Source organism: Acipenser ruthenus, chromosome 27 (assembly GCF_902713425.1).
Source record: "Acipenser ruthenus chromosome 27, fAciRut3.2 maternal haplotype, whole genome shotgun sequence".
In the NCBI taxonomy this organism is placed as follows: domain Eukaryota; kingdom Metazoa; phylum Chordata; class Actinopteri; order Acipenseriformes; family Acipenseridae; genus Acipenser; species Acipenser ruthenus.
In genome coordinates this window covers 20909008-20935261 of record NC_081215.1, presented here as the reverse complement: position 1 = coordinate 20935261, position 26254 = coordinate 20909008, and the positions used below count along the sequence as shown (strand labels likewise).

Below are 26254 nucleotides of genomic sequence, written 5' to 3'. Positions count from 1 at the left end.
TTTGAATCCAAAAAACTTTTATTGATTTAATTTGATCAAAAATCTGTGTTCAATCTTAACAGTGATTTCAAGGGTACAAGTAAGCAAGAAATGTTTCTTCCAATAATAAGCTGCCTATATTGGTTAATATTAAATATATAAGGAAATGTAAGGCATGTGTCGTTCTACTTGTTCACAATTATTACTTAGTAACACTTGATATAAAGGAAATTACATGGAACTTACACAAAGCAAGCCTTGTTTGAAAACAATTATGTTGCACAACACTAATTTTTAAATCTTAAGGAGATCTGTAAACTACCTGAAGCAAGTGACATTCAACACTTTACTTTTTCTTTCAGTACTTTGGCAGAAGATAGGTTTAAAACAAGACTAAAATCAGCACAGCAAGCAACTGCTGGATTATAAAAAAAAAATAAAAAAAACATGAATCAAAATTGTACAACTACAGCTATCTTCATCTTCAAATGATACCAAAATATATATTATAGATGAAACTGAGAAATGACAAATTTCAATGACAAACAAACACACACTTTCACACACTGACAGATACTAGCATTCAGAAACATAATTTCTAGAAAGGTAACAGGCTAGGTACACATGTGGGTGTATTTAATTACTAAGAAACAGGATTAGCGATCTACTTCATATTCTCTTCATACTGCTCAGTCTAATGGTTCTTTACCAGGAGCTGAAAGCTTTATCCTGTAAAGGTTCTAGAACAGTGACCCTCAAAGCTGCTCCACATTGTTCCTGTGGCATAATCTAAAATACTGCAATAATAATGTATTGGATAAAGAACTGAACATATTACAATGTAGTACTCCGCTTTGGTTCTATTTTATAAATCAGTATTTTAATTTTATTACACATTCTAGATTAACAATAATGTCCCCGACCTTCTGACAAATGCTAAAAAGCGTGGCCATGGCCAAAACTGTCTGGGCTGCTGTTCTAGAACCTCTACGACGCTTCTGGAATGCTCAAAGCGCTGGCTACGTCAGCCAGCTCTACTACTGGGTTTTTTTCCCCTGCCAGCTTTTCTCTCTCAGGTTCAGTTCTGCCTCAGTAAATGCTGCTGCTCCCCAGTTAGTGATCAATTGTGGACCTTTTGAACCTGAAAAATAAAAATGACCGCAATTCATTTTTAGTAGGAAAGTTACTGGGGAACACCATTGCAGAGGCTGCACCTGGCCTGGGCTTTAAAAGAAGATGCTACGGCTTTTTAAAGGCTGGCTTTATTTAAACGAAGCTTCATATACCTGACTTGATTATTAAAAAAATAATAATAATCAAAAGAAGTTTAATGCATACAGAACTTTATTTTAAATCTGCCACAAAACACTTTATTCTCAAATTAATTAATCATGAGTTATTATAATACCCCGAATTATTACTTATCTGTGTTAATGAGATACAGAAACAGGTTATTATTACAGTAATTTCTCCTTAAATTCTGTTTAAGATCACTGAGATACACACATACATACACTGTATTTGGTATTAATAAATCCCTTACCTGGCTGAATCAAGCGTATTAACCCTTCATGTTGAGCTACTTTGTCCTTCCAGCTTCTGGTCTTATTAGCTGCATTCTCCAGCTTCTTCATAACCTCCTGTCACACACACACAAATCCAAGCATTAGCTGTTGTATAAATGGAAATAAATCATCTAAATGCATGGCTGAAATCGTGGTGCACACAGGAAGGCTTCACCTTCCTTGAACATTGGACCACATTCTACAAGAACTATCTATATAGGCGGGACGGACTGCACTTTAATAAAAAGGGAACCAATCTACTCGGAGAAAGGATCCTCGAGGAGGTTAAGAAGCATTTAAACTAGAAAGGAAGGGGGGAGAAATCAACAAAAAAGCAGAAGGGAGACTACATCAAAACAAGGCCAACTCAATATGTGTCAGAATAATAGACAAAAATTCAAAGGGCATAATAATAGCGGCATTCTATAGACCGCCAAATTCAGGCACCGAGCAAAATAATCTGTTATACATTGACATTAGAAATGGAGAAGCCATATTAAATGGGGGATTTCAACTTCCCCCATATAAAATGGGAAAACCTGGTGGGGAGCACGACAGACGAAATTGAAATGGTGGAAATGACAAATGACTGTTTCCTAGCGCAATTTGTCAAGGCACCGACAGAGATCCTCCCAATAGTACTCAAAGAAATGAAAGAAGTTATTTACAAACCGCTAACCAAAGATCATGCAACAGTCTCTTGACACAGGGGTTGTACCGACAGACTGGAGAACTGCAAACGTAATACCAATCAACAAAAAGGGAGACAAAACCGAACCAAGTAACTACAGACAATACGCCTAACTTCTATTATATGTAAATTTATGGAAACTACAATAAGATCCAAAATGTAAAATTACCTATATGGTAACAGTATCCTGGGAGACAGTCAGCATAGTTTTAGGAAAGGGAGATCGTGTCTAACTAACCTGCTTGACTTTTTTGAGGATGCAACATCGACAATGGATAACTGATTTGGACAAAGTCCCACATAAAAGATTAGTTCTCAAACTGAATGCAGTAGGGATTCAAGGAAATGCATGCACTTGGATTAGGGAGTGGTAAACATGTAGAAAACAGAAAGTACTGATTAGAGGAGAAACCTCAAAATGGAGCGAGGTAACCAGTTGCGTACCACAGGGATCAGTATTAAGTCCTCTACTATTCCTAACCTACATTAATCTGGTATAGTAAGCAAACACGTTACATTTGCAGACAACATAAAAATAGGAGGAGTGGCAAACACTGTTGCAGCAGCAAAGGTCGTTCAAAATGATCTAGACAGCATTCAGAACTGGGCAGACACATGGCAAATTACATTTAATAGAGAAAAATGTAAGGTACTGCACGCAGGCAATACAAATGTGCATTATAAATATCATATGGGAGATACTGAAATTGAAGAAGGAATCTATGAAAAAGACCTAGGAGTTTACGTTGACTCAGAAACATCTAGACAATGTGGGGAAGCTATAAAAAAGGCCAACAAGATGCTCAGATATATATAGTGAAAAGTGTTGAATTTAAATCAAGGGAAGTAATGTTAAAACTTTACAATGCATTAGTAAGACCACATCTAGAATATTGTGTTCAGTTCTGGTTACCTTGCTACAAAAAGGATATTGCTGCTCTAGAAAGAGTGCAATGAAGAGCGACCAGAATTATTCTGGATTTAAAAGGCATATGCAGTCTTAAAAAATTGAATCTATTCAGTCTTGAACAAAGAAGACTACGCGGCGATCTGATTCAAGCATTCAAAATTCTAAAAGGTATCGACCCAAGGGACTTTTTCGACCTGAAAAAAGAAACAAGGACCAGGGGTCACAAATGGAGATTAAAAGGGGCATTCAGAACAGAAAATAGGAGGCACTTTTTTACACAGAGAATTGTGAGGGTCTGGAACCAACTCCCCAGTAATGTTGTTGAAGCTGACACCCTGGGATCCTTCAAGAAGCTGCTTGATGAGATTCTGGGATCAATAAGCTACTAACAACCAAACGAGCAAGATGGGCCGAATGTCCTCCTCTCGTTTGTAAACTTTCTTATGTTCTTATACTGAAAGGGCACAGTACATACTAAAACTGTAACCTTTTTTTAAAGCAATACATGAATGTTATTATTAAAACAACAGTTAACCAGTTTACAATTCCAGTTAAGGATGGTTTATATTCTTTTGGACACTGGATACTGTGTCAATCTCAATGCAAATCATTTTCAAATTTACTAAGTATATTAATACTAGAAATAACCAGCAGGTGGAGCTGTTTCAACACATTTAGCCCTCTGTCCTTCCCTTATGTAAATAGATTAGTAGTAGTAGTATACTTAGCAGGTGCCTTTACTAAAAAGTATCTAAATTATAGGCAATAGAAATGCAAAGCTAACATACATATACAATATATACAAAATAAATATAAAGGAAAAAATACAAAAAGATATATAAATAGGAATTTACAAAAAGATTGAATAAGTGAGTTTTGAGAAGTTGGCAGAAAGCAGCAAAAGGCAGTCCTGAGGATAACCGGTAGCTGGTTTCACCACAGGGGGACAAGGGAAGAGAAGGAGCAAGCATGGGAGGAAGGAGAGTGAAGAGAAGGCACAACAAGATGCCATAAAATAGATGCCATCAGAACTGACAAAATGGATAAGGAAAACACATGCAACTGTGGGTACAGGAACTACACACTTTTGGTTGCTTTCACACTGCAATTTACTAGTGTGTTGCTCACCTTTTTTTGTTTGTTTGTTTTGTTTAACTTGTGTGAATGTTATTTTATTTGTTTTGTTATAATGCCTCCAGTTTGGACACCTTTGGTGTTTAAAAAAGCACAAGCTGCTTTTAAGGGCGTGCTTATATGGAAGCTGAGCTTCAAGTGTCTGAACATTCAACCCAGCATGACTGCTCCCTACCCCCCTTTCCAGCCCACTGATCCCAGGAATCCATAGCAGACTGACTCTTATAACAACAGCACATGTAGGGCATTTTACGGTACTTTTTCCATACCTAATACTATGTATGCATTCTCACCATACTCTCTTTGTCTTTTACCACACCTTGTTGAGCATTAACGGTTAGACACCATGGCAGATGTTTGAAGGGGCAGTGGTTCACTCCAGTCCTCTATGCTCTGCTGTGATCAGAGGTCCCCACACTCCAGGGAGGCAGGAGTGACTCCACAGCACTGTGCTAACAGACACCTGGGAGGAGGGGGTGCAACCCCTTTCACAAGAGCAACTGCACAATCATAAATGCTACTGTATTGAAACAGCTAGGATTACCAAAACTATTGCTGGAAGAGGTAGGCAACATGTCACCTTGCTAGCTTAAGCACACCTTAAATCTTAGTTTTGTAACTTCCATAGGGCTAGTTTATAGAGTTCCTTAGACCACGTTTTCACAAACGTAACTTCAATTCAACTTTGTTTCATATTTCACATTTTATTCACTATGCATGTTTTTATTTTAAATGAATAGTAATTGTTGGGAATTATTTCATTGTTGTACTGTTATTACACTATGGACTATTAACGTCTCTCTTTGTATTAGTGCTCACACTATTGAGATGTACCCCTGCGGGCACAAAGTGAATAAACTGAACTAAACTAACAAGTCCGCCTTTTGGTTGTAAGACTAAAAAAGATGTCATGTTTGAAGAACATTCCATATACTAGAGTCAAATATGCTAAGATTTCATATAGGATTCAGTAAAGTGGTATGCATGTTCATCTGGAGCTCTGTATGCTTCTTCCATTCAACAAGATAATGTCAACTTGTCCATTGCTCAAGTGTGTGTGTGTGGGTGTGGGTGGTTGTGCGTGTGTGCATGCGCGTGCGTGTGTGTGTGTGTGTGTGTGTGTGTGTGTGTGTGTGTGTGTGTGTGTGGGTGGGTGTGGGTGGGTGTGCGTGCATGCGCGTGTGTGTGTGTGTGTGTGTGTGTGTGAGTATTAGTCTGTGTCTCTGTGTGCGTGCGTGCGTGCGTGCGTGCATGTGTGTGCGTTTGTCACTCTTACCCCATACTGCTCCAGCGCTTCTTTGCGCTCACTCTCAAGTTGGTCCAGTTGCAGCATGGCTGCCTGCAGTGCCTGTTCCTTCACAATGCGCTGTTGTTCCAGTTCCTGCTTCTCGGCTTCAGTCCTAGAAATAGCTTTCTGCTGCTGTAAGTGTAAATGCTCTAACTCTGCTCGCTTAGTCGCCTCTTCTTCCAGTAGCCTATGAAACAGAGAGAGAAACCATTTAGAAATGATCCGCATCACATGGACAATTAAATCGATTATAGCAACACATCAAATTCAGTTGGCTATATATTTTAACCAGTAATATATAGGGAGAGCTAGCTGAAATGATACAATCCTGTGTGCCTGTGTTTCTCAATATTGTGAGATAATTGGCACGTGCACGTCATGTACTCTCATGGCACTTTCCTAACTATGGGAAGGTGTGTGTTAATACCTACCGGGAGGCATGTGTCAGCAGCTTATAGTCTATTAGAAGATGTGTGTCTATTGACTAATGTGTTAAAACCACCCTATAACCACCCCACAAGTCCTGGTAAAAAAGGACAGCTACTACATTTTAATGCAATATACAACTGTACAATAATGAATGCTAGCAGGGCCATTTATTATGCTGAAAATATCTAAATCATAATGAGTCTGCTTTTGTCAATGCAAAAAAAATAAGCTTCCCCTCTCTGCTGTGGGGTGTATGAGGAGAGGGTTTCCTTGAGGCACATGTTTTTGGGAAAAACATTTTCTGACTAAAAACAGGAACCAGGCTGAAATTCCACCACTGACCTGCGATTACTTGTGCGTGTCCAGAAAACAAATGGAAAGCATTTGAAATTCACACATCCTTTGCTTAGCAGAACTGCAGAATTGTAATGCTTTGCAATAATCTGAACCCCATTTTCAAACATTTTAAACTTTTTTGGCGATTGAGAAAAAACATAGTGAAGCGGAACAAAAGGTACAGGGAGTTAATCAAGTGTGTTATTGTCACATCATGATGCTGTGCTGTGCAGTGCTGGCCCCTCACTGGGCTCACCTGGCCTGCAGCTTGCGGACAGTCTCCTCGTCCTGCCGCGCCTGCCTCTCATCCTCCAGGGACTCCTCCAGCCTGCGGTACATGTCTTCCAGCTCACGCACTCTCTGCAGGTACTGCTCCAACTCGGAGGACTTCTGAGCAACCTCCTCCTCCATCTGCTGTCTCACCTGACAACACAGCACAGCAGCTCGTTAAACCAGGGGAGAGCGTGTAGAAACCTGCACTGCACAAGTTATTTCCTAATAGTTTTCCCAACATTACAAACTTCTTTATATAAAGAACAAAATGTATACAAAGTGTCTGAATGCACTCAAAACAGCTTTTGGATTTAATATGCTATTGCAGCGTTGACTCAGGAGAGACGAAGATGAAAACATCCGTCCTCCAAAATGTGTGCTGTCAGCCATCTGCTTCTTTTCACTCTGCAGGCCCACCACCCAGCTACCCCAGAGTTACAGCGTCGGAGGACCACGCAGCTCTGGGCCGCTTGCAGACAGGCCCAAAAGCGCCCAGCCAGTCTACAGGGGTGGCTAGTGTGCGGTGAGCCGAGGACACCCTGGCTGACCTAAGCCCTCCCCGCCCCGGGCGGCACTCGGCCAATTGTGCACCGCCCCCACTGGAACTACTGTCCAAAGCCAGCAGTGGAATAGCCTGGACCCGTACCAGCAACCACCAGGCTATAGGGAGCATCCTGCACTCCACGCGGAGTGCCTTTACTGGATGCGCCACTCGGGAGCCCCCCATGAAGCCAATTTTTGAAGTTGTAACTTTATGAAGTCAGTGTTTAAACTGCATTAGCCTGATAAGGAGGTACCATGTTGACTCGAAAGGTCAAAGTTTAATGAGAAAAAAGAAAGCAATCTGTTCAATAGATATTAAGAGCAATGTGTTGAATTTTTCACTGGTGTGGAATATGCCCTTAGCAAAAAGTAAATTATTCCTGTAGAGAACTGTTGCAAGTATCTCTGCTCTAATTTGAATAATGCTTAGTACAGCCTTACCCATTGCTGAGAACACTGGAAAACTCTATTTCCTTCCTTCCTTTTTGTGGTTTGTTTTATTTTTTTATATTTGGTTTAAAAGAAAAACATTTGGTGGATAGTAATGTGTCACGTTTCTATTAAAACAGACACGGCACAAATGTATTTTCCTTACAGTAGCTTAGGACTGCCCAGAATGGGTAAAATGGGCATCACCTTTCTATACTGCCTCCATACAGCCTAAAGAAATCCCAGAACCATGACATATATGAATACCCACCAAACACAGCTTTGTGTTAAAGCGAGCATTGGTTTCTCATTTAATAATAAAAGCGTTTCAGGCACCATTTTCTCCCTCTCTAGGTCAGTCCTGTAGCGGTCCTGCAGCTCTGCCTGTGTCTGCTGCCGTCTCCTCTCTTCCTCGGCAGCATTGACTGCATCTTCCTCCAGTTTCTATAAAGCAGAACGACATCAATGAAACTCTTTAGCAAGACGGACACTTCCCGTTGACACCTCACCTCAGAAACTTTAAGAATTTTCTACACCACAAAACAAAAGGGAAGTTGTTATTGCTCATGATTTTGAAAGAGTTTGTAAAGACTTACCAATTAGAACTACAGAATCATCTCATCCTGATCACTAACCTGCTATTTTACACACAGTGGTACTGTTATCAATCCAACTAATTGGTGTACTACAAATGATCCAAACATCACCCAACGAGATTAGTGCACAGTTTTGCACCAAGAAAACATTTATGTTTATTAAGTTAACAGACACAACCTCAACTCACACTGATTGACAAATACAACCAAAGCCTGAAATGAAATGCCAATTAAACAGTTTAATGAGTTTAGTTCTTAAAGGACAGTTGCATGCTTGATTAGTACAGTACTGGAAGATTCATTTTCTTAAATAGACTGACGCTACAACAAATCCCATGGCTATTTTTAAACTCATGACCTTCAAGCTACGCAAACAGTTTTATCTTTTTATACATGTGGGTAAGATAGAAATGCAAATGAGGCAAGCAACTTCCCTTTTTTGATGAAATACACAACTATAGCTACATCATCACTGCAGCTATCTTGAAAATATGACATTTATTATTAAAAACTGATAAAAATGTTGATGACATGTCACTGAATCACTGCAATATTTAAAAATAAAAGAAAAAACGTATAAAACAAAGTGTTTTTTTGTTTGTTTTTAGCACTGTATATTGTAACAATGTTAAAGAGGTACATATCATTTGAGAAATTCCAGCTATTTATCTAGAATTCACCCCATGCAAAGTATGTACAACAAGTACTGGAAAGCAGTGAATCGCACCGATACGCAACATCTTACACATCAACAAGGCTCCACAGTTCAAGGACATGTTATAAAACTAACACCTGCTTTCTGTAACAAAAACTCTTTCACTGGTACAGTATAGAGTACAAGAAGAGTGACAAGACTCTTTCTTCATATTGATGACATGTTCCAAATGTCCAATTTTACAAAAAAGTAGAAATATCTGTAGATTTTCTCGGGAGCCCAAAACTACAGTACGCTCTACCATGCAGTACAGGAAGGCAGTATTTTTTTAGTCTGAAACTCATAAAAGAAATCCAAGTTTTTATTTGCTCAATAAAAATAGGAATCTGTATCAAACTTTTAATTACTGTGACACTACAGTTGGAATCTTTACTTGTTTAAATCTGTCTGGTTGTCTAGTAAGTTATATTTGACTCACAAAATATACCTCTGGTAAGACCACCTGTGGGCTTACTTTATATACGTTACCAGTTACTGCACACAGTTTTGAAGACTACAGCTGAAATAATATTTAAAAAAAATAATAATAATAAGATTCAATGGGCTGTGGCATTTGACTGAGAAAATAATCTAAAATGACTGTGCCATTTATTTATACTTTCTTTTATTTAACTTACAAAAATACCAAACAACATGAGTGTCTAGAAAATATATAATTTCCTATCTAATCCCTTTTATTAGATGTATTCTACGATTCGAGCTGACAGTTTAAATGCATGCTCGCAGGTGCTTCCTGGTTGTGTTTTAAGGAAAGGCATGCTAGTTTGTGATTTTTAAAGCGCACCATTGTTCAGTGTACAATAGTTTGGGATGGCTTTTACAACAAAGCAGATGACAGTAGCGTTGCATGGGCTTTGTTTGCAGTTATCGGAACAATAATGGTCCTTTTTACTTAAACCAAGAGTTACTTCTGCCCTCACATAGCTTTGCCCTTGGGCCTTAATAAATGGAAATATTTGTGTTTGGTAATCGTTACTTTAGTCAAAACAGCTGCTTCAGCTTCGATAGATCTGCCACAATGTCACCCCGTCTTCATGTTTTAAAAGCACTTGAACAAAATCTTAATTCTCTCTGATTTTACTCTGAATACTGTAAGGGCAATGCATGCATGTTTTGTTGCGATCAGTGTATCCTCATTTAAGATGAATCTATTATATTTAATACCGGTAGATGTCCCTGAAAATGAGATGTGCTGTATAACTCCAGGAACCACACTAGTCCTGGTGGGACCCCAAAGCCCTGCCTCATCTTACCGTATGTTAACATATGCCACTGAAAGTTCCACTGGAACCTCAGGTCCCAGTCTGAGGTAGTGTATACATATATATAAAACATATTTGTGTCTTTGTATACTCAATAAAGGAGTTCCTTCTTCAGCTCGACAAAAATAATTCAGCACTGAAAGGGTTCAAACAATGAAATAGTTGAGGGACTTGTTCTTGTTACTACTGAATAAGAGAATGTTCCTTATTGTACACCTTTAGAAAAGGTATTCCCTAAAACACAGGTTACACAGTGCATCTTAAAGGTGGTCTTTACCTTCCTCATGGTCTCCAGCTCCCGCTGCTTGCTCTCGTTGGCGGTCTGCAGCTCCTTCATCCTCTGCTCCAGTGCCTCCTGCTCTGCCTGCAGTTTCTGACGTAGCTCTTTCCGTTTCTGACGCGCTTCCTTGTGAGGAGCTGGGAGGCCTTGTTTCAGCAGGTTGACAGCGGTCTGAATAGCTTTGGGGAAAAAACACAGGAACCCCAGGCAAGGTGACCTTCACTGTGGTGGCTCAAAGCATTCTCAGCTTGGGAGTGTTGGCCACCACACCTAAAACTGCATCGTTTTCTTTTCTCTAAAGTCTGTGCCAAGTGTATAAAGTTTACAGTCCCTCCTGCATTGTAATGTAGGCTGAAAACTTGGTGTAACATATATTTATAAAGTTATACAGCCAAAAGCTTCCTAAGAAATTAAAAATGTGTAAAACTCAAAAAAAAAAAAAAACCCTGTAACAGACCACATGAAATCTGCATGAGCATTAGAACACTAACTGCATTATTTATTCATATCAAATCATTCATTCTTGAGATATGCAATAAGGTTGCTCTTGAATTCATGTTACTACTGTATCCATCATACCTACCTTGAATCCATTCCTGTTTCTTCTTTTTATCTGAGGCATTGATCTCAAAAGTTTTACCGGAGCACTTTATTAGAAAAAGGCATTTCTTTCCCTCTTTGTCCGGTAAAGACTGCAACAAGAATAGGATTTTGCATTTATTTACAATCGGCTTCCTATTGCTGGGCCAATGAAATATGAACAATAGCAAAGGAAATGGATGGACTGAGGGTGGGACTCGCCCAGGAATAAATGACAAATTAACTTTTGTTCTATATTGTTTTCTATAAATATACATTTTATAAGGAATATCACTCCTACTTAGTGGTAAACATACTGTGAAGTTTTGCAAGGTGAAATGGGAAATGCTAGCTGTTCTCATGGTAGACAGATGGCCCTGTTTATCAATGCTTTTTAACTCCAGTGTGCAATTTGTGTCACTTTAATGAAAGGAAAATAGAACTGGCAACAAAGAACTACATAGTTACGAACACCGTTAGCATTTCATCCATTGAATTAAACAGGCCTGTGTTTGAACTTCATACCTCCACACAGCAGCTACTGTCCAGCATGACATGTCCTTTCTTCTCTGTTAAATTCTCATTCACAAAGTATGAAAGAACATTAGGCTTCAGCACAAACCAGCGTTCTGTCCAGTTTTTCCTTTTGTGGCCTTTTTTCATCATATAACCCTGTAGAAAAAAGGTATAAAAAAACAAGTTATAAAACTATTTTATTTTGAAAAGGCTGCTAACAAAAAACCTACGTCTTAAACCACAATTATCTCCTTTGCCCTATGCTTTTCATTTCACGTTAACACTATCATATTGTGATCTTACTGTATTTTGCGAGCAGCCAGGCAATATAATACAAGATTTTTACAACCACCCGAACTATAAACATGCTAGAAAGTTATTTTAAAAGTTTCCCACCACTGGTTTCATTGAGGCAGTTGCATCAAAAACCTTAAGAACTGTATTTAATTATGTTTACCCTCCAGGGCAGGACCTCCCCCACCTGAGGGAACCCCTAAATGTACTGGGATTCCCTTTGCAGCCCTTTCAGAATGGGGAATTAAAAGGCACTCCTTCAGGAAAATTATCAAGCCTGTAAATCACAAATGCAGGTTTACTGCGCTGTGTTTAAGGCAATACATACACAACCAAAACGGAGTTAACAATCTGTAATATAGGGCCAGTTCCAGGAAATCAGGATTAATATGGAAAAGTCCAACATGGGGCATGCTAGCCGTTTCCATGGTACACCTTGTTTATTTTTTACTCCAGTGTGCAATCTGCCCCGTTTTTAGTGAAAGGTAAATATAACAGGCAAAAAAGAACTAGTTACCATTTCAGCAACTGAATTAAAACAGACCAGTATCTGAGTTGCATTCCTCAACACAGTACAACAGCTACCATTACAAGCTATCCATTACAACATCTCCATTCTTCTCTGTTAAATATCTTCACTCACAAAAGTATGAAATAACACTGGGCTCCAGCTGCTTACATCATTACAACCGACCCTTCTGTCTGTGGATCAAGAGTTTCCTATTTCTTCACATTGTGGACAATTACAGTATGATGTTACTGGACTTACTGTCTATGAGCTGAAAATAAATTTATCATAACATGGGTAGAAGCAAAACCATTTGAGAATCATTCTGGGGACAATAAAAACAACTTCAGCTTTTCTTAAAACAAAGGCACACGCAAACATAAGAACCGTGTTAAGCAAACATCCAGCAGATTTAGTATTTGTGCTTCAGGAAAAACTACAGTTTTAGCAGGATACCACTACTGGAGCTCCTGCAGAATGTACATAGCACTAAAAATAAATTAAAACCATATAGAGGGACTATAACTGAACAGAGAAACTAAAAGTACAGCTGCATTAGTGTAGTTTAACAATAGCTAGTAAGGAGTAGTACCACAGCAAAAACAGCGCTGAGTTATTAATAGGCAGTACAGGACAACAATTTAAATTACATTTTTTGTTGTACTGTGGTATTTAGCACATTGGGTTTATTACACTCCTTGAAATTAGTAGAACTGTGTACTAGATTTCTTTACCTGTGCCAGATCTTGACCAATGCCTTTACCTTTACCTTATACAATACAGAAGAGATCTAGAAAGATATTTATCTGTGATTAACACTTCAGTACATTTATGCAAGATTAACATTGAGGGTGCAGTCTTGTTATTAGAAGAAGCTCACTCTGCACCCTCTTTCCTCATATAATGGCCATGCCTTGTGATTCGTGTTATCTTTATTTGTTTATTTAGCAGACGCCTTTATCCAAGATGACTTACAGAGACCAGGGTGTGTGAACTATGCATCAACTGCAGAGTCACTTACAACAACGTCTCACCCAAAAGACGGAGCACAAGGAGGTTAAGTGACTTGCTTAAGGTCACACAATCAGTCAGTGGCTGATCTGGGATTTGAATCGGGAACTTCCTGGTTACAAACCCTTTTTTTTTTTTTTAACCACCAGACCACACAGCCTCCTATTTAAACCTTCTTATACTGCAAAAGTGTGTTAACTGCAAGTGTTATCAGCCCAGGTTGAACCAATTCCATGCTTTATTATTATTATTATTATTATTATTATTATTATTATTATTATTATTATTATTATTATTAATTTATTAATTAATTTAATAATTCATTAATTTATTTATTTCTTAATTCAATTGTTACAAGATATCACATTATTTTTATCACATACAATTACCCATTTATACAGTTGGGTTTTTACTCGAGCAATTTAGGTAAAGTACCTTGCTCAAGGTTACAGCAGCAGTGTCCCACACCTGGGATTGAACCAACAACCCTCTGGTCAAAAGTCCAGAGCCCTAACCACTACTCCACACTGCTGCCCTTCTGTAATATATGGAATTCAAATTGTATGTTTTAAATCCGATCATTTAAATGAAGCATTTACTGTATATATTTTTTTTTAAGAAAAGGCACAGATGAATCCCACTTTCAGTATTTTATGTGTAATTAGTAACAGAAAAGAAAGAAAACTCACCTGTTTTAACACGTCTAGTATGAGCTCCTGAAAAACCTCATTAATTCCCATCGACAGCGTTTGTCGATCCATTCCTTTGCTGAAGTGTCCTGTGCCGATCAGTTCAATGATTTCCCAAACAGAAAGGCATTGCTGCTTAGCGTTCAACTGGATCTTATAATCTTCAAATTTTTCCTCAATCCAACTACCACCCATCGCCTCAGTCAGCTTCCTTAGAAGGTACTCAATCTGGATGGAGGAGAAAAACCAAAAAGTGTCAATCTCAATGTTTTAATTACCAGGACAGGACATGTAATATAGAGTTGAAACACCAAAAATGTGTGATCAATGGTGAATACAAGACTTATTTTGAAGGGGAGTTTTATGAAGTATATAATAGTTTATTAAGATCCCACCATCCATTCAATCACCATGTATATAAAAAGTATTTTAAAAAGTGTGATATGCATACAAGACAGACCTCATTGTGTACGTGGATTCCGATACTCAAGAATGTTCGTTTTATCACAACTGGATAAGTGATTCTCTCGATACATGTAAAGGGTGAAACTGTACGAATGTTCAGGTGTGTGTACGAATGCCTCCCTAAGGGAGTAACAACAAATCTACAAGAAGTGGCTTGAAAGCACAATCACGTTAACCATAAATTCTTGGTACAGTAAGAGGGATATACTCCAGAGATAAAGTCACGCTACAGGCCTATGACTAACACTCTTAACCTCACATTCTACAGTACCACTCCTACAGTCTTTACAGGAATGACTGAACTTCTGGGTGAACTCCCCACCACAAGAAAATGACACAACTTTCAGAATGGCAATTAAGCAAAACAGAAAAGTTTGTATTATATATTATAGCTGAATGGGTGAACCCCTTATCTTCCACACTGGAAAACAGACAATTCCAGAGGTGAAATTAAAGAGTAAAAGGAGGAACCCTCTTATGAACCATGACCAATTAAACCAATTAAAATGGTGGGTTCTTAAACACCAACTTCCACTGCCCTGAGATGGAAATGTTTGATACTGCAGCAGCATGATCTGCCCTGTTGCACCTTGCCTGTCTCGTGGATTTAAATGGAAACCGTCCTGCCCTACCCTGTGTGTTTAAAATGCTTTGGAGATAGATAAATAAATAAATAAATAAATAAAATAAAAAGATAATGAGAATCAATTCAGAACAATCTGTATGTTGCTTCAGGGTTAATGGTTTAAAAGGAGAGGCTGTTTAGGGTTGTTGGTGTTTTGTCAATGTGATTTAACGTTGGGGTTTTACAATGGGAAGAAATGTGTAATGTTAAATGTTCGGAAGCGTTAATCAGAGGTAGATATCTTTCAAGATACCTTCTGTATTGTAAAAGGTAAAGGCCCTGGTTAAAGATCTGGTATAATAACTACTGCAAAGTAAAGAAATATACAACACTAATATTTTTGAAGAGTGTAGAAAACTCAATCTGCTAAGTACCACAGTACAACAAAAACATTTATTTTGTGGGGATCTTTACACAGCCACACCGAAATGACTTCCACAGATATGATACATATTTTCCACAGATTACTAAGGGTCAACTCCAAGGTGTATTATAAATCCCGAGTACATAATGTTGCAAGAAGACGCTTACCTACTATTTTGAGAGTTCTGTAGCTTTTAACTGACTATCATTAAATCACTAGGAATATAACAGTAGGGCACAGTAAAGTTGTAGCTTAGTGTTGGATGCATGTTCCCATTGATAGAGGAATACTTCATACAAAAAAAATAAAGAAAGAAATAAATAGTATAATAATAGAAGACCCATTGTAACCAAGCGGTGGTCTTTCTGAAGTTACTTGTGTCAGGTAGGAGGGCCAATAATGGGTACTGTGTGACTTCAAATTAGACTTGCTTACTAGGGGAAGAAAAACTGTGTGGAATCACTACAAAAGGGATGGAAATAAAACTCCCATTGCATAGCGGTTTGCTCCATTCCTGGTTTTACCATGAGTCTAATAAGACATACCTGAGCTTGATACCAATATCCTGTGGCTAATCAAGCTTGTATTTAAACCTGAAATGGGTGAAATTGCATTGCAATAGGAGTCTTATTTCCATCCCTGTAATAGCATGCAGTGCTAGGGCGCTACATTATAGTTTGAACCAGGTTACCATTAAGCAGCATTGTCTAAACTTGGCTTTTACTGGGGAACAATCTATTAAATATGATTGTAAATTTAGCTGAACAAACGCTTCGATCCTAAAACCTTTATCAAAACACCCAAAACCCAATTTGATTTGCCAGTCAAGGCTGTGCTGCATGCATTTGGCCAAGTGAATCACGCCTGTTATCATACAAAACCACATGTGCTACCCCATCAGGGATAGTCTACTGAGAGGAGTGTGATAAATGAATCAGATCCTTTATATAGTATACGGAATGGTCATAATAAAGGTTCTAGAGTGTTCAATCTGTTAATTAATGACATAGAGGAACTTGGCTTCTTATCTGTGTTCTACTGGGTTTCTTTACCGCACATAGCTAATCGTTTCAAATGTTTGTAAATGATTAAACAAAACATTCATTAAAACCAAGCACAAAAAAATGAGCTGCAATAAACAAGTACTGTTTATTAGAAAGTAAGTCAAGCAGACAAACATTACAGATAGTGCCATCATCAGTGTGTTCTAGTTACAATACACAATGAAAAACGAACAGACGAGATAATGAATCTCCTCACCACAGAAAGGAGTAATACAGGTGCTGTATCAGGGTTGTGTGTCACCACACAATAAAATGATTCAATAATTGGCAAAATAAATATATCGCAAAACATCAATATCAAAATTGGATTCTTCTGTAGAAAATTTTAAATAGAAATGTAAAAAGGTAGTGAAATAAAGCTTACCTCTTCTGTTACTAGTGTTAGCGGGTATTTGTCCTCTGTGAGGAAGTTGAAGATGCACCAGATTTTGAAGGCATCGTCATCAGTGATCACCAGAGTGTTTTTTGTCAGGTTTTTCCTGGCACTGAGTGTCCAGCACATCCTGTTGAAATCCAACCTGTTAAAGTTGTCTTGGACCTGAGAGATGGTTGGGAAGCACAAAGAAAGGAGAATAAATATGGCACACAAACTGTAAAAAAGGTAATAAGAGGACAGGGATGGCACTCAGACTCCCATTGCATAGCAGTTTGATCCATTCTTGGTTTTACAATAAGTTTAATAAAAACACATCAAGCTTATTACCTAATCACTGTGGCTAATCAAGCTCACAGTAAAACCTGGAAAGGGCGAAACTGATTTGCAATGGGAATCTTGTATCCATCCCTGCAGGAGTACGAAAGTTTAATGAAACGATTAACATGTTTTATAATCGTCTTTTTTTTTTTTCACCAAAAATGTGACAAAAAAAATAGTGTGTAAAAATTCAAGAATTCAAGATCCAAGAAAAGGATCTGTGCAAGCAGTAAATTACTAATTGCCATTGATGTTAGCTATTCACCAAGGAACCCCTGCCCAGTATACTGCAGAAGACCTGGAGATTAGCTTCACATCTGGAACACATCCAAATTTCTATTGACAAAGTGATCAAACAGTCATTGATGCTGTGATGCTCAGGTCTCCCAGTAATTTTGTCTTCTGGATGGGTAATGGGATAGCCCTTATCTGATAATTATTATTATGTTGCTATAACTCAAGGGATCGATATGGACTTGACAGTTTTGTGTTGGACATTTATAGGTCCAATAAAAATAGAAGGAGGTCTGATACTATATATTTAGATATTAATGGCACTGGACATCATTTTTTTAACCTGGAGAGCACATATACAGTAAATCTGTACTTTAGCAGTTCTTCCTTGGTGAACAGTAACATCTTGCCTCATAAGCTTGGGTAATGAAGCTCAATATTATTTAACTTCAATAGTTAAGTAAGCGCCACTCTTGTGAAATAACGATCTGATATCTTGCAAGCATTCATTTTCAGCCTCCTGTTACCCACAGACTCTAACCTCCCCTCCCCCACAAGCATTCTGTCAATCTCCTTCTTTCTGTGCCTGAACAATGGCCGCCTTGTTAAAGGCCAAGTAGATCTTTTCTCCTTTAAATAAATACTAATTTGCATTCACAAGAGTAATGAGGGAAGGAGGTTTATACATGAAACTGTATCAAGTGGACGGCTCAAGAAACAGGACTTTTTAAAACCTTTGAAAAAGTAGCACAGAAAAAAAAAAGCTACTGTACGACTCGTCAAATCCCGATATGCTAAATGTTTGTGGTGAGAGACAATGTCACCCAGCTGTTTTTGTATTGAGCACAATGTACAGAATAAACAGATGTATTAAACATGGGATGTACTTCAGGGGGAATTACCCATAAGACAATCTATAATGAGAGGAGCCTTTAACTGAGAAGTGCTGACAGCTCAAGCTTTACCAGTCCTACTGTAGTGAAGGCACTGTGTACCGAAGTAAACATCGGTGGAGAGTGTTAGCATTCCAAGAACATAAAGAAGATGTTGCTGGTACTGGAACAGAGGACAGATTGTTCTCAAGCACAGAAGTCAAATCAAGGGAAGAATTGTGGGCAGTTTTACTTTTTACATTTTTTTTATAGCTTTTTTTAAATATATTGTTTGACTGTTTTCTTTTTTCTGTCTTTAGTACCACTCCCTCCGTGGCTACCTGCCAGTTAATTTCCTTTGCACAGGAAAAATAAACTCCATAATTCTATTGTACATGTAAGTTTTACGATTTAAATGAAGGGAGCATTATTATTATTATTTATTTCTTAGCAGACGCCCTTATCCAGGGCGACTTACAATTGTTACAAGATATCACATTATACAAATATCACTTTTTTTTTTTTTTTTACATACAATTACCCATTTATACAGTTGGGTTTTTTACTGGAGCAATCTAGGTAAAGTACTTTGCTCAAGGGTACAGCAGCAGCGTCCCCCACCTGGGATTGAACCCACGACCCTCCGGTCAAGAGGCCAAAGCCCTAACCACTACTCCACACTATGCCAGAGTAACCTACATGGTCAAAGCTTTTTTTTTTGTTTGTTTTTTCCTGGTGCAATTGTGTGGTTCCCTATCTTCAATTACACATTTTGATTAATTCACAGGTCCTGATTTGTTTGTTTTGGATTTATGTGTTGGCTGTATGCTTTTTCATATCAGTAGTTCTTAGATTCCTGCTATATTACTATATGCTGTTTATTATTGTAATTGTGTTTTCTTCTAAATGAAATAAAGCAACTGATCAAAACTCACACTGTATCAAACCACTAGTGTCACCTGTTCTGACGGTTACACACAAGACAACAGGAAGTGGCACTGTGGTAGAGCACTGTGAACTTTCAAAATGCATGTACAGTATGCAAATGCAAATGTGTTTAGGCATTTTGTACTGAGACTTATATTGTATTTATTAATGCTCTTAGATCCTATGTGATTCAGTTGCTTTAACAGAGACTATTCTAACAATGCACAACAGGTTGTCATTTTGTACTGTGGCCCAACACAAGAGGAACACATTTTCAAAGAGTTTATTCCAGTCTTTAATTAACTCCTATATTCTGAAAGAAGAAAAGCTTGTGTTAATATAAAACTTGAACTAAGCAAAATAAGTATTAGAATATATATGTCTTCAGTTTCTCAGTTTTGTAACACTGGCACAGAATGCTCTCCTTTAAAAAATATAAGTTAATTAAAGGCTAGAGTATATGCCCACTATTTATTATGGCAGCAAAAGGGTTAAACAGGAACACAGTAGAACACACCGATCCTGAACTCCACCCTTTAAACACTTCCTTATTCTTTCACAACAGACTGCCTGAGAAACACTAAGAACTCATGCATAGCATTTTAAAAACATCCATTAGTATCACAGAGGAACTGGTAAACGTGTTACTCTCTGACTCTCAAATGATTAACTCAAAGTACAACAGCGTGATTTAAATATCATCAGCTAAGTACGTATAAAAAATACACCTGCTTTCATAAGCACAATGTCCTCTTCTTTAAGTGAAATGTGGAAACTGAAGGGCAAGATTGTTTAAGAAATGATTAACTGAAATGAGATACAGTTTTACCAGTTGTTATTGTGTCATAAATTATATATATATATATATATATATATATATATACACACACACACACATAAAAAAGCAGGATCACTGATAGTGCAAGCAAGACAGCAAAGATGTTTAAGCACAATGTTCATTTAATATCAGATTATATAAAGCCACTTCAACTTAATCTCTTACTACACTAGTTTAGATACAAAAACGATTTACTGCATTCATTAATTCATCTGTATCAAATAAATAAATGAGTATTATGAAAAAGCACCTGTCAGAATTAGAAGCTTGAGCTAACTGTTAATGGCATCATACAAGTAGTGTACAATATGTATGGGTAGACAGATACTAAAAACAAAAGTGTTCATTTAAGCTGCATGGGGATGGTGCAGATTAGCCATGTACATCTGAATAAGGACAAGTGACGGCTTTGAAGTTTTTGTGGAGTGTATTTTATTAAATTTTTTTGGAGACGGTCTTAAGGGCTGTAATCATATCATTCATTGTGCATTTTAGTAAGGTGCTACATTTTTATTTCAAGAAACAGCAGCAGACAATGAAAAAGTGCCCCCAAGTTGGAGGGGATAGTCAAGGTACAGTACCTTATCCAGTATAAACTTATTGAGATAGGGCATGTATCCTTGATTGGAGACGGGGCCCTCATCATCGTCTTTGAAGTGTTCTTCCAGAGCAACCGGGTCATGAGGTACGTTCAACACAGTGCACAGATTGTGAGACAGAACCTGCCACACAGAAATACAATTACAAAACATGTACTGTAGCTGGTTTCATACACACACATTAAAACTGGAAGTAGAACCTGAAGAGAACACAATTAAAAGGGCTATTTTTAATCTGACCTTCCCCTTTATATTTACCAACCTATAGTTGTGAGGTAATCAGTGTATTAAGAATATGTGATTGCCACTGGTCTGCAGCTAAAATTGATCACACCTGAGCTGTAGGAAATGATCTGTCACCTGAGAAGTGTTGCCAGACACATACATTTAACATACCTTTGTTAAGGGAAAGTGTGCTTCAAAACAAACAGTGGAGGTACTTATAGGCTTTTGATGCCATGGCAACTACACTCATTTATTTCTATTTCAATCTATTAATGTACTTGTGATGTCATTTACTACATAGTTAATGATGTAATGATCTGCTATTCTTTTCTATTTAAAACCTTCAGACATCATGGTACGGAGTCTATTTATTCATTTATTAGCCTTTATTCTTCTATACTGTACATTATATACAATATATATATATATATATATATATATATATATATATATATATATATATATATATATACAGTATAACCACGTTCTTTTAGTTGTTTTGACCTATTTGATGACCTAATATAACCCTCCCCGGTAGTCTGTTGTTTTGATAGCAGGACGACAAGCCTCTTAAAAGCAGGGAAATGAAAACTTTTCCAAATACTTTTCAAAACACCTCAGTCTGAGAGAACAGCATTCAGTCTTTGCTGTAAGATCAACTTAGACCTGCACTGTTTTGATGTATAACAGGCAGATCTATAAAAAACTGCATTGAGTAGACAAGCTTTTTAGCTAGTGCCTTCACCTGAGCGCACTGACGTGTCTATTTCAGTAACGTTTGTCTACTTGACTTATTTTATTATAGTTCTACTTTGGAAATGTGATTAAGTGTGTTGGTACAGTGTGATCATTAAAACAGCCTTGACTAGGGCTCCCGAGTGGCGCATCCGGTAAAGGCACTGCGAGTGGAGTGTAGGAGGCACCCTATAGCCTGGACGTCACATGCTTCGGAGGACAGTGTGTGTTCGTCTTCGCCGCTCCCGAGTCAGTGTGGGGGTGGTAGCGGAGAGCTGAGCCTAAAAATAATTGGCTATTCTAAATTGGAAGAAAATGATTAAAAAAAAAAAAAAAAAACAATTGGCGACTACTAAATTTAAAAAAAAAAAAAAAAAACACAGCCTTGACTGCATGTTTCTCTCTCTTATCAAGACAAAGCGCACACAGGAGACTGGAGTCCACACTCGTGCCAGCCTGTCAGGAATGCAACTACATAAATTCACACCCAGTTATTTCAGTTAATGGAATACGCTGCCAAAAAGAATAAATCTCAGAAGAACATGAAAAAATCCTTGCCAGCATGCCATTACTGATGAGAGTGAAACCTCCTATCAGAACTCATCAGGACAAGGGCATATCCGTGAAATTGATTTGTTAAGTTAATTACTGTAATAAAGTAATAAAGTAATAAAAGTAAGAAATGAGGATCTTAAATCTTCCTTTTTTCCCCCCATCTGTGAGGTAAAGGGATCTAGCAGCCACCGGTTGAGATTTTATATATAAGATAGAAGTAAAAATGATGTCATATAGAACACCATTACATCATGTAAGAATATATCATGGATTTGAATGTAAACAATGACAAGTAGTTGTCATGACGTCAAAAACCTATAAATACCTCCAATGTTTTGATTCAAACACAGGCTCCCTTGAGAAAGATATGTACAACATATCAAAACATTGGGCAGCTGGCTCTTTGAGCTAATATATATATATATATATATATATATATATATATATATATATATATATATATATATATATATATATATATATATATATATTTATTTATTTATTTATTTATTTATTTATTTATTTTACTTACAACTTACCAGACAGACATCTACCTGTATGTGTTTATTTAAAATTGACAGAACTGTATGTTTAAGAGAAAAGGATTTGTTTTTCTTATAAATCTTTTTTTTATAAATGTATCAGCAGGCAAACCATAAAGGGGTCAGCCTATGGTGGGAGTTGAACTGCTGGCAATCCTGCATATGACAACCAAGAACATAAAAAAGGACATTTAAAATTGTGCTTGAAAGGGCCATGCATTGCAGAACTAAAAAAAAAAAATCACACAATCAGCACACCAAGAAAAAGGATATATCCTTTTCAATGACTTCTAAGAGGAAGTCAGGACTAGTTCATGTTACAATGAAATGGTTCCTATTGCTGACTTTCTCTCCCAGTATAGCACATGGTCATAAAGAGTAGAAGATTAAGGGTGCTGTTTTGTGGTTACACAGCTTTTTAAAATACAGCAGAAAGCCCTGTTGATGTTTATCAGGAAAGAAAGAAGTAGAAGAATGTTTTTTTGAAACCTTGTTTGCTTCAGCAATACTCCTGATGCTGCCTGACTGTGCACAGTACCATGTTGACTAGCACATATATTAGCCCTTGAGAAAACTGATCAGAAGTAGCGCTTGACCTTTCCAGTGTATCATTTATTACAAGTGCATAAAACTGTAATAAATCTGTTGCATAGGTACAGGTGCTTCCACAACTTAGTCACTTTCTACTTGAAATCATTGCTTCAACCCATGGTTTAAATGTCTCTGTGCGTTTAAACCATAACCACCTCAGAGCTACAGTATTTATAACAAATATGCTGATGTATAATCCCAGATTGCAGTAAACTGTTCACCAATCTATTCCCTTTGCCACAGTGCATAGTACTACTTTTTATTAATTGTTTGTTCCTAGTTTTGAAACATTAACTGTTGCATTATTCTTTTTAAAAAAAAAAATGGGGTCAAACTTTGCACAAGTCAAAAGACATTTGCCATGTGACAATACCATTGTCATTTTATGTCAGTGCTTTTCCTTTGGGAAACAGGAAGGCAAAATTGAATATCAGCACAGTGTCTTCACCCCAAACCATGTGACTGACTAGCTGCTGACAATGAATAACTGCCTTTGGTCAATTCTCTAGCTATGTTTTCTTGCGTCGCAATATGATTCACTTAGTAAATGTTAACTTGGATGTACGTTTAAGAATAAAACCAAACTTTTTGAAAAATTTAATAGGCTAAATTAAAATATCGAATACAGGGTATTGTAAAACAGATATATATTAGTCCACTCTCAGAATACGAAACTAAAACCCATATACCCAAGTAATACTGCATTAGACGTTTCACCTCTGAAAACTCAACACAGTGTTTTCCCCTAACAATGACCATAACACCTTTCATAAGTTTACATTCATTAAAGCGTTCAGTATTTTACAGACTTGTCTGGTACATTGGTATATCACGTCACGTCACCGAGCCAAACTTTACCATTGAGCATCTGATCGGGATTAGGAGAGTAAGTAACGAGTCCAGTTCCAAACAAATAGTGGACAGCACGTCTCTTTCTTATATTCTGATAGTTTCTATAAATATACAGTTGTAGTCAAAAGTTTACATACCCCAATGGAAATTTAGAATTTCTAGAAATGTCTAGACACCAAAGAATTTTAGAAAAAATCTTTTGTAGCAAAAGTTTTGCTTTTGTGAATGAGAAAAAAAGTTACAAGAAATAGATTGCAAAACTCCAAAAATGCTAATTCAAAAGTATTCATACTCTTAGATGCTATGATAGTATTGTCTACAAGGTGCTAGATATTTCAATATGATAATTCAGAACCCAATTCTAGAAAAGTCTAGAAAATGCAGGATTATAGGTGAACATTCTTAGAGATTATTCAAGGGACAGGCAAAGGATGATTGCTGTCATTGCGAATAAGTCAATATGGGAAAAAGTAAAGAACTATCTGAAGACCTTAGGCAGAGACCTTAGGCAGAAATGTATTTATTGTCATAAAGCTGGAGACGGATAAAGACGATTTCCAAGCATTTGAGTATCCCAATTTCAACTATTGTTTCTAATATAAAGATGTACAAGACTCATGGTGAGGCAAAAGAACACCATACCTACTGTCAAGCATGGAGGTGGTAATATCCTTTTATGGGGCTGTTTTTTTCTCCAGTGGCACAGGAAATTTAGTTCCAATAAATGGTAAAATGGGTTCCATAGCATCCCAAAAGATATTGGACAATCATCTGAAACTCTCCGCTACAAAACTTGATGTATAGCCCAACTGGACATTCCAACACGACAACGATCAGAATGGTTAAAGAAGAATAAAATCAAGGTTCTGGAATGGCCTAGTCAAAGTCCTGATCTAAATCCAATTGTGAATCTTTGGTACGAGTTGAAGAAGGCTGTGCTCTAGAGAAATCCTCGGAATGTGAATGAACTGGAACAATGTTGCGTTGAAGTATGGTCAAAAATCACTAAAAAATCATGGCAAAATCTCATTGACAAATATCCTAATCGTTTACAAGAGGTTATTATTGCTAAAGGTGCCTCAACTAGCTATTAATTGCATTTTCCTTGTCAGGGTATGAATACTTTTGAAATAACACTTTTGGAGTTTTACACCAAAAAAATGCTTAAATAAATAATTGTTGACATCTATTTCTTGTTTTTTTTCCCCCTCACCCACAAAGACAAAACTTTTGCTACAAAAGATTTTTCCTATATTTTTTCAAGAAATTTTTAGAAATTGTACATTTCCATGGGGTATGTACATTTTTGACTACAACTCTCTATCTATCTATCTATCGATCGATCTATATATATATATATATATATATATATATATATATATGTTTTACATTCAGCGAAATCGTGCGGGTATGGTATTACTGTATTATAAAACATGAATTGATTATTGGAGTAGTATTGTACACATTATTCATATTGGTTGATGAAACTTATACAAAAAGATTTATCATAACTCGTAACACGCGGTATCAAGAAGCTATGAAGTCACAGTCAGTCACACACTTGGTTTAGCTCCCATTTCCTGACACAAGGCTTTGGTTCATGTTGCAAAAAAAAAAAGTAAAAAATAAAAAGGTAAACTTACTTTTAATTGTGACTTGGACACTTTTCCACTTTTGTCGACATCCAAGGCTGTAAAAGCGTGCCAGATAGACTTTAAAAGGTCTTCCCTTAATCCCATTTTGCAGTTTCTTTAACTGTAATTTTACACAGTTCACTTCTGTCTGCCTGAAAAAAGTTTCTGTTTTGTTTAGATACATGGGACCTAGTCATGTGACCGACACTGTGAGTCAGGCAATCACATAATAGTAGACAATGCAGCATTCGTTTTGGACTGTGCAGGACGTACCGGTACTTTTCATTTCTATTACAGTTCAGGTGGTCATGTAGTTTTTTTTTCTGTCTTTTACCAAATTAATAAACATAATACGGTATTTTAGCTATCTGTACAGGTGTTAAATCGTGTAGTAAAGTAACATTAGCTAAA

General features: G+C 37.2%; 1 protein-coding gene across 1 annotated transcript; it reads right to left on the bottom strand.

Annotated features, from left to right (window-relative positions):
- On the bottom strand, positions 1–26254 carry swap70b (switching B cell complex subunit SWAP70b). Its single transcript, XM_034054218.3, has 12 exons — positions 25853–26254; positions 20692–20832; positions 16910–17083; positions 14028–14255; positions 11535–11681; positions 11014–11122; positions 10428–10609; positions 7914–8021; positions 6589–6755; positions 5556–5754; positions 1523–1619; positions 1–1120 (listed from the first exon to the last, which is right to left on the bottom strand). The coding sequence occupies exons 1-12, from the start codon at positions 25946–25948 to the stop codon at positions 1017–1019; spliced, it is 1752 nt and encodes a 583-aa protein (XP_033910109.3). The 5' UTR covers positions 25949–26254; the 3' UTR covers positions 1–1016.